The sequence below is a fragment of the Pongo abelii genome, chromosome 12 (genome assembly GCF_028885655.2).
Source record: "Pongo abelii isolate AG06213 chromosome 12, NHGRI_mPonAbe1-v2.0_pri, whole genome shotgun sequence".
Taxonomy (NCBI): domain Eukaryota; kingdom Metazoa; phylum Chordata; class Mammalia; order Primates; family Hominidae; genus Pongo; species Pongo abelii.
The window spans coordinates 104,881,216-104,908,238 of record NC_071997.2 but is presented as its reverse complement, the minus strand read 5'-3'; the positions used below and the strand labels follow the sequence as shown (position 1 = coordinate 104,908,238).

Genomic DNA, 27,023 nt, shown 5'->3' with positions numbered 1-27,023 from the left:
AATTTAATTTTCTTTCTTTTCTTTTTTTTTTTGAGACGGAGTTTTGCTCTTGTCACCATAGCTGGAGTGCAATGGTGCGATCTCGGCTCACTGCTACCTCCACCTCCCAGGTTCAAGCAATTCTCCTGCCTCAGCCTCCTGAGTAGCTGGAATCACAGGCGCCAGCTACCATGCCCAGCTAATTTTTGTATTTTTAGTAGAGATGGGGTTTCACCATGTTTGCTGGGCTGGTCTCAAACTCCTCACCTCAGGTATCTGCCCACCTTGGCCTCCCAAAGTGCTGGGATTACAGGTATGAGCCACTGCGCCCGGTCCACTTTAGTTTTCTTACTCTTCTGCCACTTCACACATAAAATCATGGTAAACATTTAGCTAGGTGGATTTCCCATGGAATGAATCATTTTAGATGAAGGTTTACTGAAGGTTTATTCCTTTATGTAACTCAACTTTATGAATTTTTGATGAAACTTTTTCTAAAGTGAAATACATGCTCTATTTTTATACAAAATTTAATAAGTACCATATAACCTTTTCTTGAAGAGTCATCACCAGTAAAATCAATTGCTATATTGTGTTGCAAACACAGTGATGTTCTTTCTACACAGGTGTCTGCAAACTATGGCCTGCAGGATGTTCTTGTAAGGCTTGGGAGGTAAGAATGGTTTTTACATTTAAAAAATGTTGTTAAAAAAAATGTGACCTTGACCATATATGGCTTGCAAAGCCTAAAATATTTACTATCTGGCCCTTTACAGAAAAGTTTACTTACTCTTGCTCTAGAAAAAGATGTACAGGCCTCTTCAACAAATGTCTCCAACTAGATTCAATTTTATGCTCTGTCACCAAAGGAAAGTATTTTTATCTTGGCACAGTGTCTGACAGAATAGTTCTAATATTTGTGGAAAAATAAAGGTCACTGGTATTTAAAATTCTTTTGTTGCTGCTTCTTGTTACACAGTCTCCTACTCACCCTCAAGTTTTCGTCAGTCACTATAACTGCCTCTAGCAGTCTCTCCTCTAACTCCCACCTTTCTAATCTCAGTGGAAATTTGGTAACACAGCTTATAAATATTTTAAGGTAAGGTTAAATTGGTTACATGAAGACCCTAGACCTATTTTCTGAGTACAATACAGGTGGTTTGGTGCAGCAATTTGGTGACTTATTTTGATTGCCCCAAAGCCTTTTTGTTTAGTTCCACGTTCTCTATTACCCTTTGGAAAAGCAACATTTCAGGACGAATGAGGTGTTATTGTAGTATACCTGATCATTTTTATAACATAAAGTAGCATTACATCTGAAAAGATATTCATCAAAAGACTGAACTGCAGTAATTGGAGTGGTAGGATTTTCTTGGAATATCTGAATTTATTACTACTTTTACAATGAACGTACATTACTTTTATAATCAGAAAAGCTACCTTAATTAAAAAAAAAGAAAAATCAGAAGGACCTGTCTACTCAATCTTACTGACCTAACTCAACAATTTTCATTTGGCATATTTTCTATCATAATTTGATCATAGTTTTTAGAGGTTGTAAATACTGTGTTTATGTTTTTATTTTGATTCATACTTGGCTTGCTGAAAAATACGCTGTAAATATAAAATACTGCAGTAATGCCGACAATCAACACGGTGGAAGGTGACAGTCTTTTTGATTTCTGCTCAACTCATTATTTTATACAATAACCTCAGACGAATAATACCCAATTTGGATAATGTTACGCTTGACAAAACACTTTACTTCATTTAGTCCTCACAACAACCCTGTGAGGTAGGCACATTCTCGGAGGTAAAATGACGTGGGCAAAGTTCCCTGGCTCGTTTGGGGAAAGGCTCAGCAGCCGGGCCAAGAAAGGTCTTTGGAGGCGCAAGTCTTTGGAGGGCAGGTCTTTGGGGAGCGCTTTGAGTAATATTAGAGCTTTCACTAAACCCTGGCCTCTTACGTCCCCTCCCCTGAGATTTACCTTTACAGACTCAAATTCTTTCATGCCAGGAAGACAGGCTGAGGGCTTCGAAAACCTGCAGCTCATACCCAAAGCTAGCACTGTCTATCCCTGGAGACCCAGCGCCCAAGAGCTCCACTGGGCGCACAGCGCACGGCACGCCTCCTCCCCCGAGCCGCAGACTGAGTAACTGGCCCCGGACTAACCTGACCAGGTCGGTCATGCAGGAGCCCACCACTACCACCGCCACCACCTCCTCTTGCCACTGCCGCCGGGGTTCCCCAGACGCCGCCATCGCTCAAAGGTGCTGCTGTCCAACCTGGACGGTGACCTCTGCCCTTTGCCCGACCCCGTAACCAGAGACGCCACTCCTGCCCTCCCTAACGACGCGGGCCTTTCAGACGCCTACGCGGGTCGCCCACCTGACTGCCCGAAATCACCCCGCCCACCAAGTGTCCCCTCTTCTTCCTGGAATAGTCTCCGTGCACAGCCTCACGTAACAGGGCCCTCCTGATATGGCGAGACTCCGCGCTCCTCGCCACTCACAGGGCAGGCGCTGAGGAAGGAACTGTCAGGCACCACGGGGACGCCTTTCCGAGCGCCCGGCTCGGCGCGGCGCGGGGGCGCGCACGCTGCCCGGCTCCGGGGCCGCAGAGGGGGCGGGGCGGGACGTCCGGGGAGTGCGCACGCATCCTGCCCGCGGCGCGCGCGCAGGTCGGTGCGTCGGTCGGGGGCGCGCTCGGGTACCTGTACCCCACGTAGTCGCCGGTTACCGATCGGACTAAGTTCCAGGTACCTGGACTGGGGCTGGTGCGGGGAGGTTGGATCCCGAATCGCACAGGTGGCGTGGAGAACTGTGGTTTAAATATGGCCAGGGGACTCGCCTCCTCTTCCTATGGGGAAGGCCCCCGTTCCAAAGATGCCCTTCTCATCCCCATCACGCTGATTCCCTCAAGAACGAGCCCCAAGGCCAGAGACGTCTCTTTCTCCATATCTGGCCCATCCCCTGGTCCCTGTAAACCCCGAGTATTAGTTCCTTGTTGCCTGATGAGGGGAATCATACAGTTTGGAAGAGGGGAGAGTGTCCCTTTTTAAGACGTCCCCTAGAGTGGGGTGGTCATTCTTCGGGTCTGAGCTAACTTGTTTTTCTCGAATGTTGCCCCTTGGGGGAAATTGCTTCCCCAGTGTAACTTCCCTCGTGCGCTGTATGACGTCGACGTGACGCAGCAGGATGCCACCCCTTTCCGTTCCATGACGTCAGCAGGGCACATGTTTCCGTGTTTGTCATCTCATTTTAATTGCAAGAACCTGGATGGTGCTTTAGACGTCTTTGTAATCCCCAGTCCTCTCATCAAAGGACCTTTTGTAACTTTATTTTGGGGTAGCAGACCCTTGCAAAAATTGTAATTTTGCATTTTCCTTTTGCAATACGTCAAAATCAGGAAATACAAATTGCAGGAGTAGCATTCAGGGGACTCTGACCACCGTAAATATTTGTATATCTGGGGTGTATTATAGTGCTGCCATGCGTAAGAGTTACTACCGGTGGTGACTCCCTGTCCATGTACCCGGTTCACTGCACCAAAGGACCAGTGTTTTTGGCTAAGTGACCTCTGATTTTGGAGTCATTGTATTCCACTCCCCACCCCCCGCCTTTTTTTTTTTTTTAGAGAAGTCACACCTCCTCGTGGTTGAAATAGATTTTAATACTGCGTGAAACCTTGCACTGTCAAAAAATAGTATTATGGCTGCCCTGGAAATAAAGAGAATTCATTCCCTAAGGTGTCATCCTAAAGTCTCGACCGTTGCTGAATTAGAATGTATCGTTGTCACTTAGTATGGTTTGGCTTCTAGAGCTAGGTTGTTCCCTTTAACATTTGACTAGTGAATCACTCAGACCAGGTTCAGCAGTAGGCCAGCAATAGTCCAGTTTGTTTCTAGTGGTAAAGCAATCATTTGTTTAAATTTGTTACTTTTTGTCTGTTCACATTTTATAAGATATACGCTTTACAAAATCACCTTGATGCTTTTCTCTTTGGTGATAGAAGTTATCAATGTTTATTTGAGAGAAAGATGCGTATAGTGGACTTGGAGAATCCGGATTCGGATTCTGATCCTCCAGCTTCCAACATTCAACAAGTTACTTTATTTTGCTGAGCTTTAATTTTCTATTTGTCAAGTTTCTTTAGCTTCCACTTGTCAAATGGGAACAATTATTGTTCTCAGGGAAGAGTTGGGGGGATGTAAATGAAATTACAGATAGAGATGAGTAATATAATGCCTGATAATGGGTAGATAGATGTCTAGAATATGTTGGTTCTGTTTCCTTCTTTTGTGGAAGCAAGAGATAAAGTAATAATAGGTACTGTGGGGAAAAACACAGAAGAACAATTCTGTAATATAGGTGAGACCCTTTTGCTTTTTTATAAGACAGGTATATTTGTACTTAGCATATGACTTTGATAAGCATCCCTTCAAGAATTGTGACATAGACATGAAGGTGGAAATGTTGGCGAATAGAAAAAAATAGGCTTCAAAATTATGATGTGGATTAGTATACTGTTGAGAATCACATTATAATAATTACCCATATTATCTGCAAACTGGGAATTAAAATTCTTTACTACCTCAGGCTTGTGAAGATCAACTGCAGTAATATATATGGACACTCCTTGTAAGTGATAAAATGTTTAAAAAAGTACATGATTTTTATGATTGGTAGTACAGTGTTAGATGTTTAGTCTTACTTTGAAATGAGAGAATAGCCGGGGGGCGGTCATCTGTTAAGTGGTCAGAAGAAGAGCTTGTTTTATATTTACAAAAAGGATGATTTTAGAACTGAATTATGAATATAAAGGTGTTAATCTCGAAGATACTTCTGGTTGTCATCACTATATGGGGTCAAAGTGTTATTATTTTTTGAGCTATCAAATTAGGAAATAAATTTATTTTTACTATCTGAAATAATAAACTGAAACAGGTTCTACTTTTCAACATTTATTTTAGCAAGGACGTGTAAGTTTTCATGTGGTATAATGTATGAAAACTAGAACCAGAGCATCATTTACTGGTAACTTGCTGGAAATTAATTTTCTTTTGATGTGGCATTATTCTTTAAAATTGAGGAAGGAAACGATCATTTGAATCGACTTATTCCTCTGAAGGAAGAGGCTTTCATTTAGAAATCTATTAAGAAGAATTCGTGTACTCCCTCCCCCAGCCCTATGAGTTTCCAGATAATTTAGATATGATGTATTGGTTCTACTTTTGTGGTTTTAAGTGTAAGGACTTAGTGCCTTAAAGTCAAATACCTTAAGATCCATGTTAGTCTGTGTTGCTTGATAGCTGCATAGGTGTATGTTTTCATAATTTAATTGTCAAGTAGATTTTTGTTATATCTATCCCTTGGATTTTGTTATATCTATTCCCCTACCAAATTTTGGGGAGGGGGCACATTATCTTCTCTACATACTGAAATATTTCTCTAACTTTTGTCCCCTTACTCATTTATTTATTAAAAAATGTTTATTGAGTGTTTAGCATGTGCCAGGTATTTCTGTTAAACCCTGGGGATTCAAAACATAGACCCTGCAGGGAAGAGATCATGTAAGCAGGTAGTTATACTACACTGTGGACAGAAAGGTATTAAGAAAGGTGTATCAGCAGTAGGCCGGGCGCGGTGGCTCACGCCTGTAATCCCAGCACTTTGGGAGGCCATGGCGGGTGGATCACGAGGTCAAGAGATCGAGACCATCCTGGCCAACCTGGTGAAACCTCGTCTCTACTAAAAATAACAAAAATTAGCTGGGCATGGTGGCATGTGCCTGTAGTCCCAGCTACTTGGAAGGCTGAAGCAGGAGAATCACTTGAACCCGGGAGGCGGAGTTTGCAGTGAGCCGAGATTGCGCCACTGCACTCCAGCCTGGCAACAGAGTGAGACTCTGTCTCAAAAAAAGAAAAAAAAGAAAGATATATCAGCAGTAAATAATTTCTAGTAAGTAATAGCTTCAAGCAGGTCAGCCTGTTGTAGAGTTTTATATGGTATTATCCATCAAGTTTTTACTCCTTGTGGGGACACATAGGGAGAGATTGCTAACTGAGTGATGTGTGTGTTTTTGTGTTGGGATAGAGGATTGTTAGCAAGGGCTCCTTGGACTCAACTAAAGTAGAACGAGTCAGTTGTGAGAGTGGGACCACTTTGAGTAGAGTGTGGCAGTGTAGAAATCAGCTTTGGGAAGGAAGAGGGAATTGTATTTCAGGAGTTCCTTCTGTTCCTGAAAAGCAGTGATGTAGTCCCAGTCCTGAGTAGCTGAGCAGCAGTGAGGTGGTTTCTTCTGGAGGATCACTGGAAGAGGCTGCGCTAGAGATAGGAAATGAATTATTTATTTATGCAAGAGGAACTGCTGTATGCTGTCCAGTTTTTAGGCAGCGTGTTGTAGCTAGTCCATTTGTAAGCCCTGATCATTATTCTTTCCTTCTGCTTTCAGTGGTGATTTACAAGTCAAGTTAAAATGTCCCCAGAAGTGGCCTTGAACCGAATATCTCCAATGCTTTCCCCTTTCATATCTAGCGTGGTCCGGAATGGAAAAGTGGGACTGGATGCTACAAACTGTTTGAGGATAACTGACTTGAAATCTGGGTATGTACCAGAATGAATTCAGTCAATGTACCAGAACCAATTCAACCTTTACCTAATGACAGCCCTTCCTTACCAGACTCATAAAAATTGACTGCCACAGAAACCCACCAAGTCATCATCTCATCATATGTTGATTCAGTTGGTTTTGTTCAGTTCTTGACATTTTATGTTTCAGGTTATTTTATTTGTGTTGTGGGCCATTGTTTTATGACTAGAATGTTCATGTCTTTTTTTCTGTTTTTTCTTTGTGAAGAGCATGCCGTCAGAGTTTTAAAAGTGTGTTTTTCATTCATTGGCTTGTTTTCTTATTGTGTTTGCTGCAGTCCAGCAACAAACATATTCTGAATCTGATACCATTTGGTAAACTCTCTTAATATGAAAATTATAATAGCTAGCCAAAATGGGTCATTTCTCACAATGGGGTTGAAACAGCAAGATCTCACACCTAGAAATGTTGCATTAAAAAACAGATTTTTTTTTTCCTGAAACAAATTTAGATTTACAAAAAAGCTACAAAAATACTACAGGAAATTAGCAGTGTTATAATATTGTTAATTGTTTTACAGGTCTTATTTGAATTTTGCCAGTCTTTCCATTAATGCCTTTTTTTGTTCCAGGATCCAATTATAATGTCTTCTTAGTCTCCCCAACAGTGACAGTTCCTCAGTTTTTCTTTGCCTGTCATGACCTTGACACTTTTAAAGAGTACTGGCTACTTATTTTGTAAAATGTGCACCCACATGGGTTTATCTAATGTTTTCTTTTCATTAGAGTGAAAAATATGTTTTTTTCCCGAGTGTAGTACAGATGTGTTGTTGTACCATCCTCAATGCATGAGATCAGGGAATATATGATATCCATATGTCTTTTTACTACTAAGTTAACTTTGATAACTTGGTTAAGTGATCACTGTAAAGTTCACTGATTTTTCTCCTTGTAATTAGTTAAGTACTGTATTTTGCTGAGTGATGCTTTGAGACTGCAAATATCCGGTTTCTCATCATCCTTTTGTCCATTAATTTCAGCATCCATGGATGATTCTTGCCTATAACTCTTACTACTCTGGTGCTTGTCTAAGCGTGCTTTTTCTCTTTTTCTCATTCCTCCCTATTTATTAATTTGAATTCTACTATAAAGAAACACTCTTCCTTCTCCTTCAGTTATTTATTTATTCAGTTATTTACTTATGCCAGTATGAATTTTTAGGTATTTATTTTCCTCTGTGGGTTATAAATTAAATATTATTATCATTTAATTTGTTGGTCAGTTGCTCCAGCTTTTTGTCATTGGGAGCTCTATCAGGTGGCTTTGGGTCCTTTTGACATACCCCATCATTTTTGAGTACTTTCTTACTAGAAATGTTAACTTTTTTTTTTTAAGATGGAGGAAATTTCACTGGACTCTGAGATTTGTGGGAGGCATAGGCATTGGGCACTAGGGCACGTTTGCACGGGCCATGCTCAAGGTACCTTCTTGGATATGGCATCCACAAATGAAGCTGTTGATATGGACAAAGATGCAGCCAGGAATCTCACTGACCTGGTACAGGGCCTCCTCCTGAAGAAGCCGCCGTGGTTTGGGCAGGGGCAGCTAGCTTTAGAATGAGTGGGGCTCCTCGGGCACACACTGTACTACTATTGTCTAGTCTGGTCAGTATAGATAACAAAGATGATGGCTGGGGTAGGGGCAGCCTAGATTCCAGGTAATAGAGTTGTTCCTTTCAAGGAAGGGCATCCACCTTTTGCCATTTCCCATCTCTTTCCGCTTAGGTGCACCTGGAATCACTGGGCCAGGGCCCCAGGCCCCAGTCTGGCAGCCAGACGTGCTGATAGAAGCCTAGTCTCTGCAGAAACTCTTCTCTAAGAGTTAGATCCATCACACACTTGAACCCTACCTCGGTTGGGCTGGTTCCAGGTGGGATTAAGTTGAGCCAGCGTTCAGGCTAGTGGCTAGTGTATGTCAAAGTTTCCCCTTCTTCCACTGGTAGGTCTCATTATCTATTGTGTCCACCTCCTCCATGAAATTCTCGTACATCTTGTCATAGAGGATGCACACCATATTGTCCTCTTCATTAGGCTCCAGCAACTGGGCCAGCAGCTTGTGCCCAGTTGGGTCTGCAGCAGCTTGTGTCCAACTGGGTCCACGTTGCTCAGCTGGGTCTGCCATTGCTTCCCAGGTGACAGGGAGCTTGTGGTCTCTGTGAAAGATCTCTGGTGATGGTCATATCAGTGTCTCTGTGGGTAGTACTTTTCACACATGTCTACCATGATGTCACATGAAACTGATTTTTCAGGGTCCTCGGTCTGCACCCTCTCTGCATCCCGTAGTCTGGCAGGAGGCAAAGCAATGTGCATGTCAGTATCTTGTCACAGTGAATGGTGCCCTTGTGTGTCTCCATTCATGGCAGTGCCATGAGGTTGCTGTGGGATCATTTGGGTAACAGGATGGACTCTGAGACAAGCATGCAGTGCTGGGTTTGGAGGGGTGTTAGCAATGGCGGCAGCAGCAGTAAAAGCAGAAATGTTGTATTCTTGATTCTCTTTCTGCTTTCTCCTTGTTAGACTCTTTTGCCTTTTGCCATCTACACACCTTGCTGTTATTTGACTAAGCTAAAGACTTGGGTATGAGAATACTGACTTACGTTCTTTAGTGGTAAGATAAAAAACTAAGACACTTCTTTGGAATAGTAGGATGCTTTTGAAAACATGTGATATTATCTTCAATTTCATTAATCAAATACTTATGGAGCATTTACTATTTGCTAGCCATTTTGCTAGTGTTAGGTTAGCTGCTTTTTTGTTGAGGCAAGAGGATTTGGTAGAAAGAACTCTGGTGGAGTTGATAAGAAGAAAGTTTTAACTTTTTTTTTTTTCTTCTAAAAGTTAACTATATACATTAGGGGATTTATAAATTAACTCTCATCTTTAGATAAGCCAGGGATTGGAAAGTGACTTTTTAGGTTTTTTTTGTTTGTTTTTTTACTGGTTTAGAATTTTTGCCATTTAGTCAAGCAGCAGGCCTGGTGCTCAGACAGACTTCCCCAGCTTATAAATGGTGGTAGGAAGTGGGATTCTGAAATAGAGACTGTATATAGGATTCATTCAGTCTGGATTTCCACATTATTATAGACAATCTAGATACAGATTGGAGCCTCCTAAATTACAAAATGCTTTCTTTAGATGGACTCCATCTGTAACTGAAGTCATCAAGATCAGATCTCAAGAGGGTATTTTCCAGTTTCCCTCACTGTAATTTTTGGCCTGCAGAAAGTAGAGTGATGTACTTCCTTTACTGTGCTCATTTCTTCTCAGTTTGTGGTTTTGACTTTGATTTCCTCTTTCTGGGATCTTTAAATCAGTATATTTTTCTTCTGGGTCTGAGAATAAAAAGATTTTCAAATGGATCACTGGGTATTTCAGAGTAACTCTTCAGGATTTCCACACTTTCATGTTTCTTTCCTTCTTTGATTAAAAATAACATCTTTATGTCTGCATTGTGCTCATCTCTTTTTTTCTGTGTTTTTGAAGGTTTAAAACTGTTGATCTTTTCATAAGTTCCTTTGGTTCAACAAGATTGTGCCTAATCCTATTTTCTTTTCCTTCCCACCTCAGGTCTTCTGGACCTAGCCTATCTTGCATTTTACTGCGAGGAACAAACACATTAAGGATTTTCTTCTTTTATTGGAATGGGGTGAGCTTGGAGAAAAGAAGGCATTTCAGATGTCCATTTCTTAAGTCTGTGTAGCCAGAGGCAGTTCCCATTTTGTCACTGGATCTCAATTTTTTATCCATAAAATGAACAATCAGATTAGATGACTAAGGTTTTTGCAGGTCAAAAGTCCTGCAAAAACAACTCAAATGTCCATCAAGTGATGAATGGGTAAACAAATCTGGCGTATCAAAAATAGAATATTATTTAACCATAAAAAGTAGTGAAGTACTGATTCATAGTACAACATGATGAACCTTGAAAACATTGTGCTAAGTGAGAGAAGCTCATTACAAAAGGTCACATAGTATATGATTCCATTTATGTGACGTGTCTAGAATAGGCTAATTCATAGAGACAGAAAGTAAATTAGTGGGTGCCAGAGGCTGGGGGAATCAGAAGTGACTGCTTGAGTGAGGGATTTCTTTCTGGAGTAACAAAAATGTTGTAAAATTAGATAGTGGTGAAGGTTGCATAGCTTTGGGAATATATGGAGAATGATCAAATTGCACACTTTACAGTGATTTTATGGTATGTAAATTACATCTCAGTAAAGCTGTCATAAAAAAAAAAAAAAAAAAAACCAAACAACCTCAGCTGGGCACGGTGGTACATGTTTGTAGTCCCAGCTACTCGGGAGGCTGAGACAGGTGGATCACTTGAGCCCAGGAGTTTGAGACCAGCCTAGGCAACATAGCTAGACCCCTTCTCTAAACAAAAATAGAGAAAAAAATAAAACCAACCCATCAACCAGGAATGTTCATTGACCTGAATATATAGGACGTAGAAATAAATCTTTCTTTTTTAGTATGTCACAGACATTCTTTTCAGAGGTAATGAAGACCTGACAGCGGCCTGATGGCTAGTGGACTGGTGACTGGTGACTGGTGACTGGTATATGTAAAGTGATATCAACCTGAAATTCTTACTCTTTGTATCAGTATCCTGAGAAACCAGTTACGTTTTTCAGCATAAAGTCTTGTTGCTTCTTTTTCACAGATTCCCTTTTGGGTGTTCTCAAATTCCTGAATGTTTAGTTGAAGATTTAAGTGCAAATAGTGGGATCTGATGACAAATTTGAAATGAATCCACTAGTCCTAGCATTTTTTTTTTTTTTCGTGACAGAGTTTCGCTCTTGTTGCCCAGGCTGGAGTACAATGGCGCGATCTTGGCTCACCGCAACCTCTGCCTTCTGGGTTCAAGCGATTCTCCTGCCTCAGCCTCCTGAGTAGCTACAGCGTCCGCCACCATGCCTGGCTAATTTTTTGTATTTTTAGTAGAGATGGGGTTTCATCATGTTGGCTAGGCTGGTCTCAAACTCCTGACCTCAGGTGATCCACCCACCTTGGCCTCTCAAAGTGCTGGGATTACAGGCATGAGCCACAGTGCCTGGCCTAGTCCTAGCTTTTTCTAGATTAACTGCCTGAAAAATATGTGACATGGCATTTAATGACATTTAATATGTATGGAATTTACTTTCATTAGCTTCAAAAAAGAAATAAAAATACCTCTACCCACATTCATAAAATGATGTGAAAGACCTTGTTAATCTGGAACATTATTGATGCCTTTTACATAGTACTTGTCTGAAAGATTCAGGGAAGTTCTTTAGAAGTTCATTAACAATTCCTTCTTCAATCCTTCCATCAGCCGAAGTGTGAATTTCTTGTTTCTGTAACAAAACAGTGGCAGAGTTAGGGAAAAGAATGGCTTATTTTTGGTGTGTCACTTTTGGCGTTTTCCTTTCTTTTAGATCTTCAGCAGACACAGTTATGAGTGGTAGGATCTACATGTCTAATTTCTATTAACTTGAAGAGGTATACCCTATAGGACACAGTGTAAATAAAAGTATAAAACAAGGAGACAATTTTTAAAGGTCACAAGAACCAGTCTTATTACATGTAGCCACTTCGCCTTGAAGAGATAAGGTCTAAGTATCTATATTCTAGATCTGGTTCATAGGAGAAATAGGCAAGAACCTAATCGAAGCAAGATTTCTTTTTTTTTTTTTTTAAATAGCAATTCATATATATTTCTCTTATGGTACCTAGATTTTTCTACCTTACTTAATAAGACTGTGTATGTGTCTAAACTCCATTGCTAGACCATCAGTATCTTAAGGGCCAAGTTCTTGTTTAATTTATGTTTATACCTCCTTAAGATCTATCTTGGTACTTTTCACATGTAATGTAGTAAGTAGGATTTGAATGGATGAATGAATGAGTTAGATGTTTTCCTTGAGAAACTACTTGTTTTGGGTATCAAAGTGGTTTGTTCTTGTGGTTTGGAAGGATTTTTATTGGCCTGATAGTGTATTGCTTACATTCTGTTATGCATAATTCTTTTTCATGACATTCTTTGAAATGAGTTGACATTTTTGAAATTATAGTAGGCCGGGTGTGGTGGCTCATGCCTGCAATCCCAGCACTTTGGGAGGCCAAGGCCGGCATATCACAAGGTCAGGAGATCGAGGTCATCTGGGCTAACACGGTGAAACCCAGTCTGTACTAAAAATACAAAAAATTAGCCGGGCATGGTGGCGGGTGCCTATAGTCCCAGCTACTTGGGAGGCTGAGACAGGAGAATGGCGTGAACCCAGGAGGTGGAGCTTGCAGTGAGCCGAGATCGCACCACTGCCCTCCAGCCTGGGTGACAGAGCGAGACTCTGTCTCAAAAAAAAAAAAAAAAAAAAAAAAGAAATTATAGTAAAATGTATTATCTACTCTTGCAGGTAAAATACAGACTGAGATCTGAAAGGACCAAATTATTAATTTTAGAGAATTATTCCATGAGCTTACTGAATGTTTATTAGTTCTTTGCTCTGTGTTAATTTGATCACAAGCATGTGCTATTTGTAAGATGCCATATTTTGTCATTTTTAGTGATTTTTCTAATCTTGAAAATGTCTAAGTGTCTGTTCAGCATTCTGGAATGATGCCTGGCAAATACAACAGTGAGGAAAGCAGAGAGGGCTCGCTGCAACCTGTGGCAGTTGAGCCTCAGTATCTTTTTTCAGCATATTGCAGTGACTCAACCTTACTGGCACATGGCTGTGTTTGGGGCATCTGCTGTGACATCTCATCCGCCCACAACTACCTATTGCATTTTTTTGTCCATGTTCTGAATTTCGTTACTTAGTTAAAAATAGATACTCAGTGTAAGTACTTGATTACTAAATAGACAGAACACTTTTAAAGGATGAGTGCTGTAAGCTTTGAAGACTGATCTCAGTTTGGCTGCATGAGTCTCTCTAGCTGGCAATCTGAATCTTTATTAGCCTTGTGTCTGGAAGGAAGCTGCTGCCCTGGGAGGCAATAGTTTAATTTTTGTCTATGGCCATACCACCTTGATTGCACCCAATCTCATCTGAAGATGGGCAGTTTTTAATAATTTAGATTTAGTTGTTCACTTAACTTTTCTGTACTTTTCCCTGATCTCATTCCCCTTTTTCCCCACGCCTGTCTTCATACTTTATGTATTCATTATACATAAATATATTCCTCAACAGTATTATTTTGCATGTTTAAAAAGTTTGTACAAAAGATATACTATATATATTCATCTATATCTTGCCCATTTTACTTAGTATAAAGTTAATGAGATTTATCTGTGTTAATATTTACAGCTTTGGTTCTTTCCTTTGTGCTGATATTTTGTATTCCATTGTGTGAATATGCCCTTAATTTTAAATTCATTCTTCTGCTGATTGACTGTTACACTGTTTAAATAATTTTTTTGACAAAGAGTGCCACAGTAAACATTCTCTCACATGTGCACAAGAAAATATGTATGAGAATATTTTCTGGGACAGTTTTTTGAACTGAGTGTGTTTACCCATTAGTGGTTGTAAAATCAATTGAGTGAGTCACTCAACATTAAAAAATGAATGAGAACAAAATGGAAACTCTCAAAATGTGTCACAGTAAGAATAAGCACTGTTTTGTTAATTTTCTTTTCAGTTAAATAAGTAAGTATGTGTATACTGGGTCATAATGAAAATATGTGTGATGATCAAAACTTTGAAAGCTACCCATCAAAGGTATATTCCTAGAAATAGAATTACTAGCTCTTAAGATGTATGCATCTTCTATTTTATTAGATATTGCCAGATTGAATCATTTTCCTTCTATCAGAAATGAGTTTCTACTATTCTGTAGCCTCACCAGTACTTGATATTGTCAAACTTACATTTTTGCCAAGCTGGTGAGGTCGACCTGGTATCTCATTATGGTTTTAATTTGCATTTCTGTGATTGCTATTGTGGTGAAAAGTCTTTTAATATGCTTATTGGCAATTCAGATTTCTTCCTTTGGGATATCCTTTGTTCATCTTTTAAGTGGATTGTTTGTATATTTCTATAGATTTTAAAGCATTATTTATGTATTTTGGATACTGATCTTTTGGTAATTACGTGTATTACAAATATCTGCAGAAAGTCTGTGGCATATATTCTTATTTTAGTGCTCCTGACATCCAAGAGTTTTGATTTTGATGAAGTTATATTCTACAGTATTTTCTTTTTTAGATTTGAATATATGTGCCTGTGTGCACGTGTGTGTGTGTGTGTGTGTGAGAGAGAGAGAGAGAGAGAGAGAGAGAAAGAGAGTTTTAAGAAATCTGGGCCTATCCAAAAGTCACACATCTTTCTTTAAGAATTTTAAAGTTTTCCTGTTTCCTTTTTTGTTCTTTAAATGGGAATTTATTTTTTCTGTAATGTGGAGTGAGATAGAGATATTGTCTCCCCTACCCCCCCACCATATGGATAATTGGTTGACCTAGCCTCATTTATTGAGAAGGCCATCCTTGCCCATGGATGTCAAGTTTATATCACACATGGGCCTGTTGCCAGGCTTTCTTTTTTGGTCAGTCAGCCTCATTATTCTTGTGCCAGTTCCATACTTTCTTAACTATTACAGTCTTGTGAAATGTCATGATAGCCAGTAGGACAAATTCCCCCCTTCCATCTTGTTCTAATTCTTAAAAATTGTCTTGCTTAACCCTGTGTTCTACATACCTTTTTGTAACCTCATTTAAATAGTTGTATACTGTTTCATTAGGAAACATACCATAATTTAGTTAACAAAAAAATCTTCTTTTTAATTAATTGAGAAAGAGAAATGAAGGGAGATTACCCTGATGACAGGCAAATTGAGAATTGAAGGTTAGAGAAGCTCTCTCTGAGGAACTGAGATTTAAGTTGAATCATGAAATAGATGAATATAGTCCCCCCTTCTCATTAGGGGATATGTTCCAAGACCTCCCCCAGTAGATGCCTGAAACCTCTCATGGAACCCTGTTGCCGTCAGTCAGAACACGTTTATGTTGGTGTCTTCCACCCACAAATTTAATGCGTTTTCTATTTCAACTGAGCACGTAGCACACTCTGTAGCTGTTATTTTTGCAATTTGAGGTGCAAAGCAAAACTAGCACAAATTTCTTTTTCCTTCTTCACAATTTCATAGATAGAAGATTTGTTCTTATGGTAGGTCTTAGCTACATCAGCATATGTTTTTTTTTCATTCCTTATTAAGTCAAGAACACTTACCTTTTTCCTTAAAGGAAGCACTTCATGGCTTGTCGTTAGTGTATCTAAATTGCCAGCATCACTACTCTTGTGCTTTCCCGAAGCACTTTATTAAGTAAAATAAGGATTACTTGAAGTCAAACACTGCTGTACTATGGCAGTTGATCTGATCACCAAGACAGCGACTAAGTGACTAACGGGTGGGTAGTGTAGACAGCTATGCTGGACAGAGGGATGAGTCATGTCCTAGGCGGGACAGAGCTGGAAGGTGTGAGAACAATCTCAGAACAGCATGCAATTTAAAACTTATGAATTGTTTCTGGAATTTTCCATTTAATATTTTCAGACCAAACATTGCGTTTTCTTGACCAAGGGTCAGGGTTGGCCAAGGGTAACTGAAATCACAGAAAGCAAAACCATAGATAAGGGGGGACTACTATATATCAAAAGTCTTAAATTTGCATACTTCTTGGCCCAGTAATTAAAATTTTGCTGATGCGTAGGAATATATGCATGCATATGGGCACATTTTATTTATGGTCCCAGAGAAAGACCTCCAGATAATCAATCTGGCAGTCCTCCAATAAAAAGGCCAGGATGCTGCCTGATTAACACTACAGTGAAGCTCAGTCGTTGACAACTCCACCCATGTATAAAGGGCTTCAAATTTACATGTTAGAGATGCATTCTTTAACAGAAATGCACAGCCAGGAATCATCAGTCTGAGGAAAGCCATCAACATGAAAGACAGAGAGCAAAACAGAGACAATGCAAGGTACAGAAGAATTTTTTTTAAAGCTATAATTAATATCCTTATAAAAATAAGAGAAAATACTGCATTCATGAAACTATGACAATATGTCTGTTGGGCCAACTTCTGTACCTGCCCAAATTATCAATCAAATTTAAAACTAGACATTTTCAGACTTTCAAGAACTCAAAAAATTTATCTCCTTTTCTCCCTTTCTTAGGATGCCAGTGGGATATATGCTCCAACAAAGCAAGAAGGTAAAACAAGAAAATAAGTGATTCAATACAGGAAGGGAAGACCTAAAATAATAGCTGTATGGCAGACCTAGAGAGCAATCAATACAATTAAAGCAGTTCTTCCATACTGCACGCTTACTGTTAACTTTATTACTAGATGTTTTATCATTTAGCTGCTATTGTGTAGGAATTCAGTTGTTTATTGGCATATATGAAAGCAAACACAGAAGTTAGATTGAGGTAGAATCAGAAGATACATGGGAAAATTTACTCAATAGTTCAACAATCTTTTATCAGAACACTTAAGATGACTTTGGAGAAAATAAAAATAGCCAGGACCAGAAGAAATAAAGCAAGATTTGGCTGGGGAGGGTCGGGTGTGGGCAGAAGCTGGAAGTCAGATTGGACAGGGGTTGGAACATGGAGCCATCTTTAGAGGGGTTGTGTGGCAGAATAATGTGATGGTAAGCATGTGGGTTTTTCAGTCAGTGAGGTCTGAGTTTGTATCCTAATTGTGCTTACAGCTTAATGACCTTTGATAGGTCTCATAACCTTTTGGTGCTTCAGTTTTCTCTTAAATGGAGATGGCATTAATGACTTTATTAAGTAGTTATGGGGGTGAAATGACATAATTCATATAAAGCACTTACAGTAGTGCTTGGTCATAATGTTCACATTATGGTGGGTGATATTATTGTATGTTGTTATATATAATAAATATGTGGTATGATATATCATTATTTCACTGTGTTATTGTTGTCACATTGTTATTTTAGAATCAGGGAGTCTGTAAAGAGTGTCCATGCAAGCAGTATAACAGGAACTATTGAATAAGACCCAGGCAAGCAGAGCAAAACAGGAGCTCACTCTCATCTAACAAAACTCAGAGAAATCATGTAGCAGAAATGGATGAGAGATCCAGAGATTTTTGATTCTGAGACAGCCTTCTTTCCTTGTTAATTGCTTTTTGCAAATCTACGGAGGCAGGAGAAAAATCACCATGGCTTACTCTGACCCTGCAGGTGGATGAAACTTAGAATATTTGATTAGGTTGAAAAATGAATGGGCATGAAGATGCCAGCTGTTTTAGCAGACAGAACTTAAGAGTTTTTTACAGTCATTAGAGATTGAACACTGATTGTCTTGAGCAGATACATGCAACAGTTGTTAACAGGGGTGAAGAAGCCTCTTAAGATAGATAGTGCAGGGAGTTCTGTCTGAGGATGAAGGGCATAAGCGGTGGGCTGTTGAACTCTGCTAGTGTGGGCAGTGTGTGGGGTCATAGATGTGCAAGAAGTTTGGCTGGAATTTAGGGTGTTTATCTAGGTACCAGAACATCTGGAAACTCAGTGAACAGTGCATGGTGTTGATATTTTAAGTGTTTTACTGAGGGCAGGATGTCCATCAGGAAGTATTCCTTGAGATTGCTAACCAGAAGGAAACACAGGTTCCTCTTACTCCTCATATCCCAGCCCATATTCTTTTCTACCCTGGGTAGTTAGCTGCCTGTCTAGACTTTTTGTGATCATAATAGTATAATACAGTAATATAAATAATTTTAATTAAACAGTTTATGAGCCTTTTAACATTACAAAGTGCTCTTGCATGTGGTGTTTTATGGCCTTTTATATTTTGTGCTTAAGATTGTAAGTGGTGGTGTTGGCCTTAACCCAGTGAAGTCTGAAATCACTTTGGGAACTTTGGCTAGGCTTCCAGAGTCTGGGGTAGTAAGTGCCAGGATAAATTTGGGTCTGGGATTTTAGGTGGTTCTGATCTTGGGCTTTTCATGCCCTCCAGTGACTTCATTTTAGGGTGACTTCATTTTAGGGTGACTTCATTTGGTGTGGAGGTTGATGTAGGGAAAGAAGTGAAGGGAGGTAGCCAGTCTAATGTGTAAAGAAAAGTGGGTAGAAAATTCATCTAGTCTATTCCTGGCTCCACTTTACATTGTTCAAAGGAAAAAAAAAATCACTCCCACTGTTGTCTTTTGTCCCCTCTATTGTGTACAATTTTTAGATAGTATTTTTGGATTAATTTTTGTTTTATTAGGATGACAAATTTACAAAGTGCTTTGAGTTTGGAAGATAGGTGAGGGTTTTTTTTAGTACAGGTTAATATGCATATACATTTGTTTTAGGGCTCCAAATTAATTATTCTTATACCATCACTCATATGTTAAAAGTCTCCTTATGCTTACATAGAAATGTAGAACAGCCTCTTTTTCAGCTTCCATGTTACGTGAATAGTTTTACTTTTTGGTGCCGTGTTGCTTGAGAATTAATTTTGTAATCTTCCATCTCAGGGCCACATTTCCTCAGTAATTTGGTTATCTTTCTTATGGCATGTTATGAAAGTTAAGTTTATCCCACTGACCTTGCTTCTCTTGACTTTTTGAAAAATACATCTTTTTTTTGTTTTGTTTTCTGAGAAGGTTTTTTTATCTCAACCTTTGCTCTTGCCAATTTATTGATAACAAACCTTGAATCAAGTGGAAGTTTTGGAGAACATTTTGATGTTCCACTTTTAAGTAGGTGTAATGCCCTCAGAATGATTTTTTTTCATCTGTGGACTCCTGAATTTTTCATTTAAAAAACATTATTTTAAATTTTTTATGGTTTAGTAATTAACATGTAGGGTCAATTTTGGGCTTGGCACATTATGTTTTATAAGGTGGTAAAATATACATAACATAAATTTACAATTTTCATTATTTTTAAGTGTACACATCTTTGGCATTAAGTACATCACGAATGTGACATTTGGAGACATGTATCTCCAAAACTTTTTTCATCTTGCAAGCTGAAACTCTGTGCCATTAAACAACAATGTCCATTTCTCTTTTCCCCCAGCTACTGGCAGCCACCATTCTGGTATCTGCCTCTGAATGTGACTACTTTAGGTACCTCACTTGATGTAAGTGAATCATGCAGTATTTACCCTTTTGTGAGTGGCTTTCTTCACTTAGCATAATGTCTTCAAGGTTCATCCGTATTGTAGTGTCAGAATTTCCTTTTAAAGGCTAGATAGTATTTCAATGTATGTATATATCACACTTTGTTTATCCATTCATCTATTGATAGACACTTGGGTTGCTTCTGTCTTTGGCTATTGTGAATAATGCTGTTAATATGGGTGTACAAATACCTGTTTAAGTCCCTGTTTTCAGTTTTTTTGGGTATATACCCAGAAGTAGAATTGCTAGATCATATGATAATTCTGTTTAATTTTTTGAGGAACCGCTATACTGTTTTCTTTCTGTTTTTAAAAATAATTTCAGCTTTTATTTTAGATCCAGTGGATACATATGCAAGTTTGTTACAAGGGTATATTGTGTGATGCTGAGGTTTGGGGTAGAACTGTCACATAGGTAGTGAGTATAGTACTCAATAGGTAGGTTCTCTTTTTTTAAAAACAATTTTTTTTTTTTTTTTGAGGTAGGGTCTCAGGGTCTCACTCTGTCACCCAGTTTGGAGTACAGTGATATGACCACAGCTCACTGCAGCCTCCACCTCCTGGGCTCAAGCAATCCTCTCACCTCAGTCTCCTGAGTAGCTGGAACTACAGCACATACTACCACACCTGGCTAATTTTTTGTATTTTTTTTCGAAATGGGGTTGCGCCATGTTGCCCAGGCTGGTCTCGAACTCTTAGACTCAAGCCATCCACCCACCTTGGCCTCTCAAAGTGCTGGATTTCAGGCGTGAGCCTCTGTGCTCAGCCCCAATAGGTAGTTTTTCATCCCTTTCCTGCCTCCTTTCCTCCCCTCTCTTGGAGTCCCTAGTGTCTATTGTTCCCATGTTTAGGTCCATGTCTACCCAGTGTTTAGCTTCCACTTATAGAGAACATGCAGTATTTGATTTTTTGTTTCTGTGTTAATTCACTTAGGATAATGGCCTCTAGCTGCATCTATGTTGCTGCAAAGGATGTGATTTCCTTCTTTTTTTATGGCTGTGTGCTATACTGTTTTCCACAGAGGCTGCACTGTTTTACATTCCCACCAGCAAGACACAAGGGTTTTAATTTCTCCACATCCTCATCGACACCAACACTTGTTACTTTCTGTTTTTCTTTGTTTTGTTTTGATAGTAGTAATCCTAATGGGTGTGTAATGGTATCTCACAGTGGTTTTGGTTTCTATTTTCCTAATGTTTACTGATGTTCAGCATCTTTTCTTTATTATTATCGTTATTATTTTTTTTGAGACAGAGTCTCACTCTGTCACCCAGGCTGGAGTGCAGTGGTGCGATCACAGCTCACTGTGCAGCCTCCACCTCCTGGGCTCAAGCAATCCTCCCACCTCAGCCTTCTGAGTAGCTGGGACCACAGGCATGTGCCACCATACCTGGGTAATTTGTTTATTTTTTGTAGAGATAGGGTCTTGCTATGTCACCCAGATTGGTCTCGAACTCCTAGGCTCAAGCAGTCCTCCCACTTTGGCCTCTTAAAGTGCTGGGATTACAGGCTTGAGCATCTTTTCATGTACTTCTTGGCCATTTATATATCTTCTTTGGAGAAATGTCTATTCAAGTCTTTTGCCCATTAAAAAAGTTTTTGTTGGTATTCATTGTATGATTTCTTTGTGGATTCTGAATATCAGTTCCTTCTCAGATAGACATATGATTTGCAAGTATCCCATCCCATTCCATAGGTTGCCTTTTTTCTCTGTTGATAATGTCTTTTAATGCACAAAAGTTTCATTTTGACAAAATTTGAGGCACTTCATATATGTTCTCCAGTTGGTTAAGTTTCTCTAGCCCGCCCCTCTGTTAGCATCATCTTTCTGTGCTTTCTTCCCTAGAAAGGTCAGAGAAGGCTCTGGTGAAATTGAGCCAGACCTTTGTATCACTAGTATCTCCTTCTGTGGCAAAGGACACCCATTTACCAATGCACCTGCTTCTCCCATAGTAGAAGCCTTTTGACTGAGAATTAGTGACTTATAAAATATTACTCATTGTTATGATTATGGTAGTAGTGTATAGAACATGCTATGACACTGGTTAACATAAGCAGCTCTATATTGACAGGAAGGACAGTAATATAACAATAGCTGTTATCATTAATAATTTTTCGTTGTAATGTAAGTGCTTTGAAACGTTTTGTTGCGTATAATCCTTCTAATAATCTCTTAAGGCAGATGAGGTAACTGAAACTCAAATAAGTTACGTGACTTGTTCAGGGTTGCATAGCTAAGCCATTCCATCTATAACAGTTCTCCCTTGTTATTTTCTGTACCAGAATCTGTCCTATTGCCATTTCAAGCTTTTATTCATTGTTTGTTTGTTAGGCCTGTCTCCCTTAGTAGAGGAGACAAGGCCATTATCTGGCATAACAGCTGTGTCTCCACTACCTAGCATAGGACCTGGCACAATAAGTATAAAGCTGTGGATCTGACAGTAATGTCATGGTTCTAGGTTCAGGGGTGTATCACAGTTGTCTCCTAGGTTGGAAAAAGTCATTAGAAAGCATCAGAGAAACAAAAACGGTTGGTTGTTGCTACTTCCCTCCCCTAAACATTAAAGGTTTAAACTAATTGATTTTTAAATTTAAAAACTTTTTATTGAGGTATAGTATATATTCAGAAAAGTACACTGAATCATAAGTCAGTATGTAATTCCTTGAATTTTCACAAGCTGAACAGACTTGTATAACTAGCACCCAAAATCCAGAACATTATCAGCACCTTGTATGTCCTCTTTGTGCTCCCATCTAGTCACTGACCCCTCTTCCCATGAATGGATAACTGCTATCCTGACTTCTAACAAAATAGGTTAATATACTTCTAAAAAAAATATATAAATGGAATTTATACTGCACAAAATGGCATGTTGTGTGAGGCTTCATTTGTTCAGTGTTACGTTTGTGATATTCTATATTGTTGCAGGTAGTTGTAGATCACCTATTTTTCTGGCTGAGCAATGAATGTTCCATTGTGTAACATGCCACGGTTTATCTACTGTACTTTTGAAGGGCATTTGGGTAGTTCCTAATTGATATGGTTTGGGTGTGTTTCCACCCAAATCTCTTCTTGAATTGTAGTTTCCACAATCCCTACCTGTCATGGGAGGGACCCGGTGGAAGGTAGTTGAATCCTGGGGGTGGTTACCCCCATGCTGCTGTTCTTGTGATAGAGAGTGAGTTATCATGCAATCTGATGATTTTATAAGGGGCTTTTCCCCCTTTTGCTCAGTACTTCTCCTTGCTGCCACCACGTGAAGAAGGATGTGTTTGTTTCCCCTTCTGCTATGATTGTAAGTTCCTCGAGGCCTCCCCAGCTATGCTGAACTGTGAGTCAATTAAACCTCTTTCCTTTATAAACTACCCAGTCTTGGACATGTCTTTATTAGCAGTGTGGGAACAGACTAATACACTAGTATTATGAATAGTGCCATTTTGAATAGTGCCATTGTGAACATTCTATTACATGTCTTTTTGCAAATGTATAATATATATACATGTTTGAACCCTCTGGATTTTAAGTTAAGAACTATTCATAAATAGAATAAATATTTTAAAATTCTTTCAGTTCCATATTGTATGTAAGCAAAGGAGAAGGTTAGGGAGGGAAGAAAGAAAGGGGTAGATTTGAAGGGAAAGAAGGAAGACAGAGGAAGGACAATAAGATAGAAAGAGGAAATCAGGGGAGAAGAAAAGATTATAGACAAGAAAGGGTAGAGAAAAATGGAGGCAAGCATGCAGCTGTGGGCTCCTAAATAAAATGAGATACTGAAACTAAATCGTTATCACAATCTTGAGCATGGACTTCAAGGTATCATTACTTCTTCAAATGCAAATCTCTCTTCAAGCCTCATCAGTTCCTCTCAGAAGCTGTTTGACCTCTAGTTCATCCATTTCTCTCTCTCAGTACTGTCAGCACTCCATCTCTTTTCCTAACCAGTCCTAACCAGACTCTTCATAACTGTTCTAGGTCTGATCTATTTTCCACTAGCAGCCATTTATATTATTTTAAACAAATCTAATAAAAAATAAAAACCAGATCATGTTGAGATAGAATAGGAATAGGATGTGCCTCCTCCATGTATTTTTCTTTTTCTTCTTCTTTTCACAAAACCTACACCACTACTTTGCCTACACTATACCCACTAACCCCCAAGCTTTTAGCCACTCAAAGAAAAGAGCCATTCTTCTGTGCTGTCATAATGTTTAACCATGCCTAATTCCAGAAACTGGCCTTAGGAGATCTAAACATTGAACCAAGGTTGTGGAGTCTCAGTCTCCCACCTTGGGAAAGAATGCTGAACAATTACTAGGGTATGGAAAGGGAATACAATTTCATTGTTGGAACTGGGGCAGAAATTAAACATATATAGTTATTTTAAGTCTGTCACTGATTTGCTTTTTGACCTACATTTGCAGACTCCTTATTCTTTTTTTTTTTTCCATTATTAAAGTTACTGAGGATTTGGAAGCTTGAATGACTTTGCAAATTTTAACTAAAACTAATGATATAATTATTGGCATTGTGGAATAGTTTCTTACAGCACAGCACAATGTATTTAATTTTTAAAGAATAGTATTTATCATGTTTTTGCATCATAAAAGTATCTTTTGGAATTGTCATTGGCAGGTTTTTATAAATATGTTTATTATATCTATCTTTGTGTATATTTACTTAAGAAATTAAAAGAGTATGTAAGTCAGAAAAGGATTCTGAGAAACAATATAGTTCAAATGGAAGATTGGAATTATAGGTAGATTGGCAGGAATTCAGGACGCAAGAGACCATTACTTTAGATGGTCTCTTTAGAAGGCCTGGGATTTAAAATTGAGCCGTACTACCTTTAGAAGTTCCAAAGGATAGACTGCCACAGATTGTGCCAGCAGTCATGTTGCAAGATTGGGTGACCCCTTCAAACTGGCTTGTCAAATTTATTAATATCTTCTTGCAAGGAATGAATCCAAGAATATGTTGGAGCTACATCTGGATGGAAATGAAATAGTGTTACAGATTCTGAGCAGTCAGACAGATAACCTGATGATAAATTTTGGGCAGTGAACTATATTGATGTTGCTGTCAACTTAGTAGAGATATCAAAAGAACACTTGGAAAGAAATAAATTAATGTTTGTTACTGTTGTGGGAAAACCAAGATGAATAGGGAGATTAGAAGACATCAAAGTAAAGCAGCTTATCTTCATATCCAAGGACGTTCAGCATCTAAAGATTCTTTAGAAAAGTGTTTTTCAAACTCTTTGATGGAAGAACAGATTAAAAAAAATCTAGCTGGTCACCAACTGATACTTTTGTAAAATATAAAAATGAATTGCTAGAAGAGTGAAATGAAAAAGACATGAAATACAAGGCTTGACTCTTTTATTAGTAGATTCATCAGATTTAAAGTTATTCTTACACATTGCTGTAAAAGTTTTAAAATTCTTATCTCATTTTCTGTACTTTTCTTATTATGGATTAGTAATAATTTACAGACCAGAACTGGTCCATGGACCTGCTCTCTTTGAATAGCACGATTCTAGAAAGGTTTCTGTATTCTAACAGTCCAGGAGTTGGCCTTCTTAAGAATTCTATCTCAGAGGGGCGACAGTAGTATGTTATTGATAAGTAATTCCTAACTACATATTAGATAATTGGAGATACTGTTTTTTAAAACAAATACGGTAGATGGTTATATAAATAAAAACTTTTCTGAAGATAACTCAAATTTTCAGTTAGTTGGATCAGTAAAAAATCAGAGAGGACATTGTTACTTTGTCCATGCTTTACATATATATACACACACCAAAGAATGGCTTTTGGGTAGGGAGAGAATTTATACATATATTTTATACGTATAAAATACACATAAAATCTACACACACCAAAGAATGGCTTTTGGGCAAGGAGAGAATGTTTATGATACAATCTTCTTTTGTAAACACTCTTATTTCTGTACATTTTAAAGATCACCTTTTTTTGATGTTTGCTTATTAAAGCTGTAATGTAGTTATATTTTCTAAGTTGAACATCTTAAACACTATGCCAGTGATCTGGGTAACATTTCAGTTTTTCTCTAATTGTAACTGATGAAGATTTTTAATGACTATGATAGGCACATTGCCAATTTTTGTTACATTCTCTTGTTACAAGAAAATATCATTTGCCATTTCAGCTTTGTTTCATGTGGTCCATGGTAGAATTCATTTCTTATGAAAAACTTAATAAAGAACTAGTGTTAGCTTTAGTAGTCATATTAAAGTATAATATTGTTTTAATCTACACCAGAATTATAGAATTTCAGGATTGGAAAGCATTACACTCTAATGTTAACCATATGACCTATGAACCCCTTCTAATGCTTCTCTGCCAAGTGACTGTTCAGGCTGTCTGTAAGTATCTCCAGTCATGTGGAAGCTCCATGAGTCCCAACACAGCTCCCTGGGCAGCTAATACAGTTACATAGTGCTTTTCTACATTGACCTGAAACCCTTTTCCTTGCCACTTCTACCTCTTGTCACAATATAGAAGAAGCTTAATTGATCCTGCATGTGAGTGAAGATAGCTATCATGTTTGATATTTCTCTCTTCTGTAGGCTAACATGTAGTCTTTGCTTCTATCATGTGATTTGTGTCCTTCCCTGTCTTTTTTGGCTTCTTCGGAATGTGATCCAGTTAGTCTCTATACTTCTTAAAGTGTAACACCTAGAACTGAATGAGGTGTTCAAGGAATAGTTTTGACCAAGTGTAGGGTTGAGTATTTTTATCTTCATTTTCCAGGAAGCTACCTTCTGTGAGATTGTATTGGACAGAGCTGTGGGTTACAAACCATTGATAGCTGTGGCCCTTAGGTGTGTTATGAAATCATTTTAGAGGGTCTTGATTTACATAAAAAAAAGAAGAGAATGGAACAAAAGTACACGTCATGTAATAAAGCTAAGTATCATTGCTTAACAATTTTGTTTTCAATTTATATATGAACACGTACACACATGTATGTACACACATATGCATATATACATATTGCTCCGTACAGATATCTCTACTGATGGTGATATAAAATGGTGATATAAAAATTTCTTATTATGTGTCAAAAAAGTTTGAAAGCCTCTGGCCCAGACTAGATGCTTTCCGTCCTTGTTTCTCTGACGGCTCCGTCTAGTCTCTGCCTGCTCTGCAGCCAATTTACATGCCCCATCTTGATATTCTTCTCTTTGTTTCCCCGTAAATTTCCTGCTGTGTAACATGAGAGGCATGATGGGCTCCATTA

General features: G+C 38.7%; 2 protein-coding genes across 16 annotated transcripts in view; one reads left to right on the top strand and one right to left on the bottom strand.

Annotated features, from left to right (window-relative positions):
- The window catches only part of RBKS (ribokinase), a 114,821-nt gene extending 112,341 nt beyond the window's left edge, over positions 1-2,480 (bottom strand). For all 8 annotated transcript variants that reach the window (XR_008522195.1, XR_010136200.1, XR_008522197.2 and 5 more), the window contains exon 1: positions 2,153-2,480. Coding sequence is in view for 4 of the 8 variants with exons in the window: in XM_024242138.2 (XP_024097906.1) it covers positions 2,153-2,241 (89 nt within the window). In the remaining 4 variants the exon portion in view is untranslated. The remainder of the gene's footprint in view (positions 1-2,152) is intronic.
- BABAM2 (BRISC and BRCA1 A complex member 2) overlaps positions 1-27,023 on the top strand; it is a 457,873-nt gene that overhangs the window by 2,117 nt on the left and 428,733 nt on the right. For 3 of the 8 annotated variants that reach the window (XM_009237426.4, XM_054545234.1, XM_054545255.1), the window contains exons 1-2: positions 2,611-2,738; positions 6,434-6,585. In XM_009237426.4, coding sequence (XP_009235701.1) covers positions 6,458-6,585 — 128 coding nt within the window. In that variant the 5' untranslated portion in view covers positions 2,611-2,738; positions 6,434-6,457. 8 annotated transcript variants of the gene reach the window in all.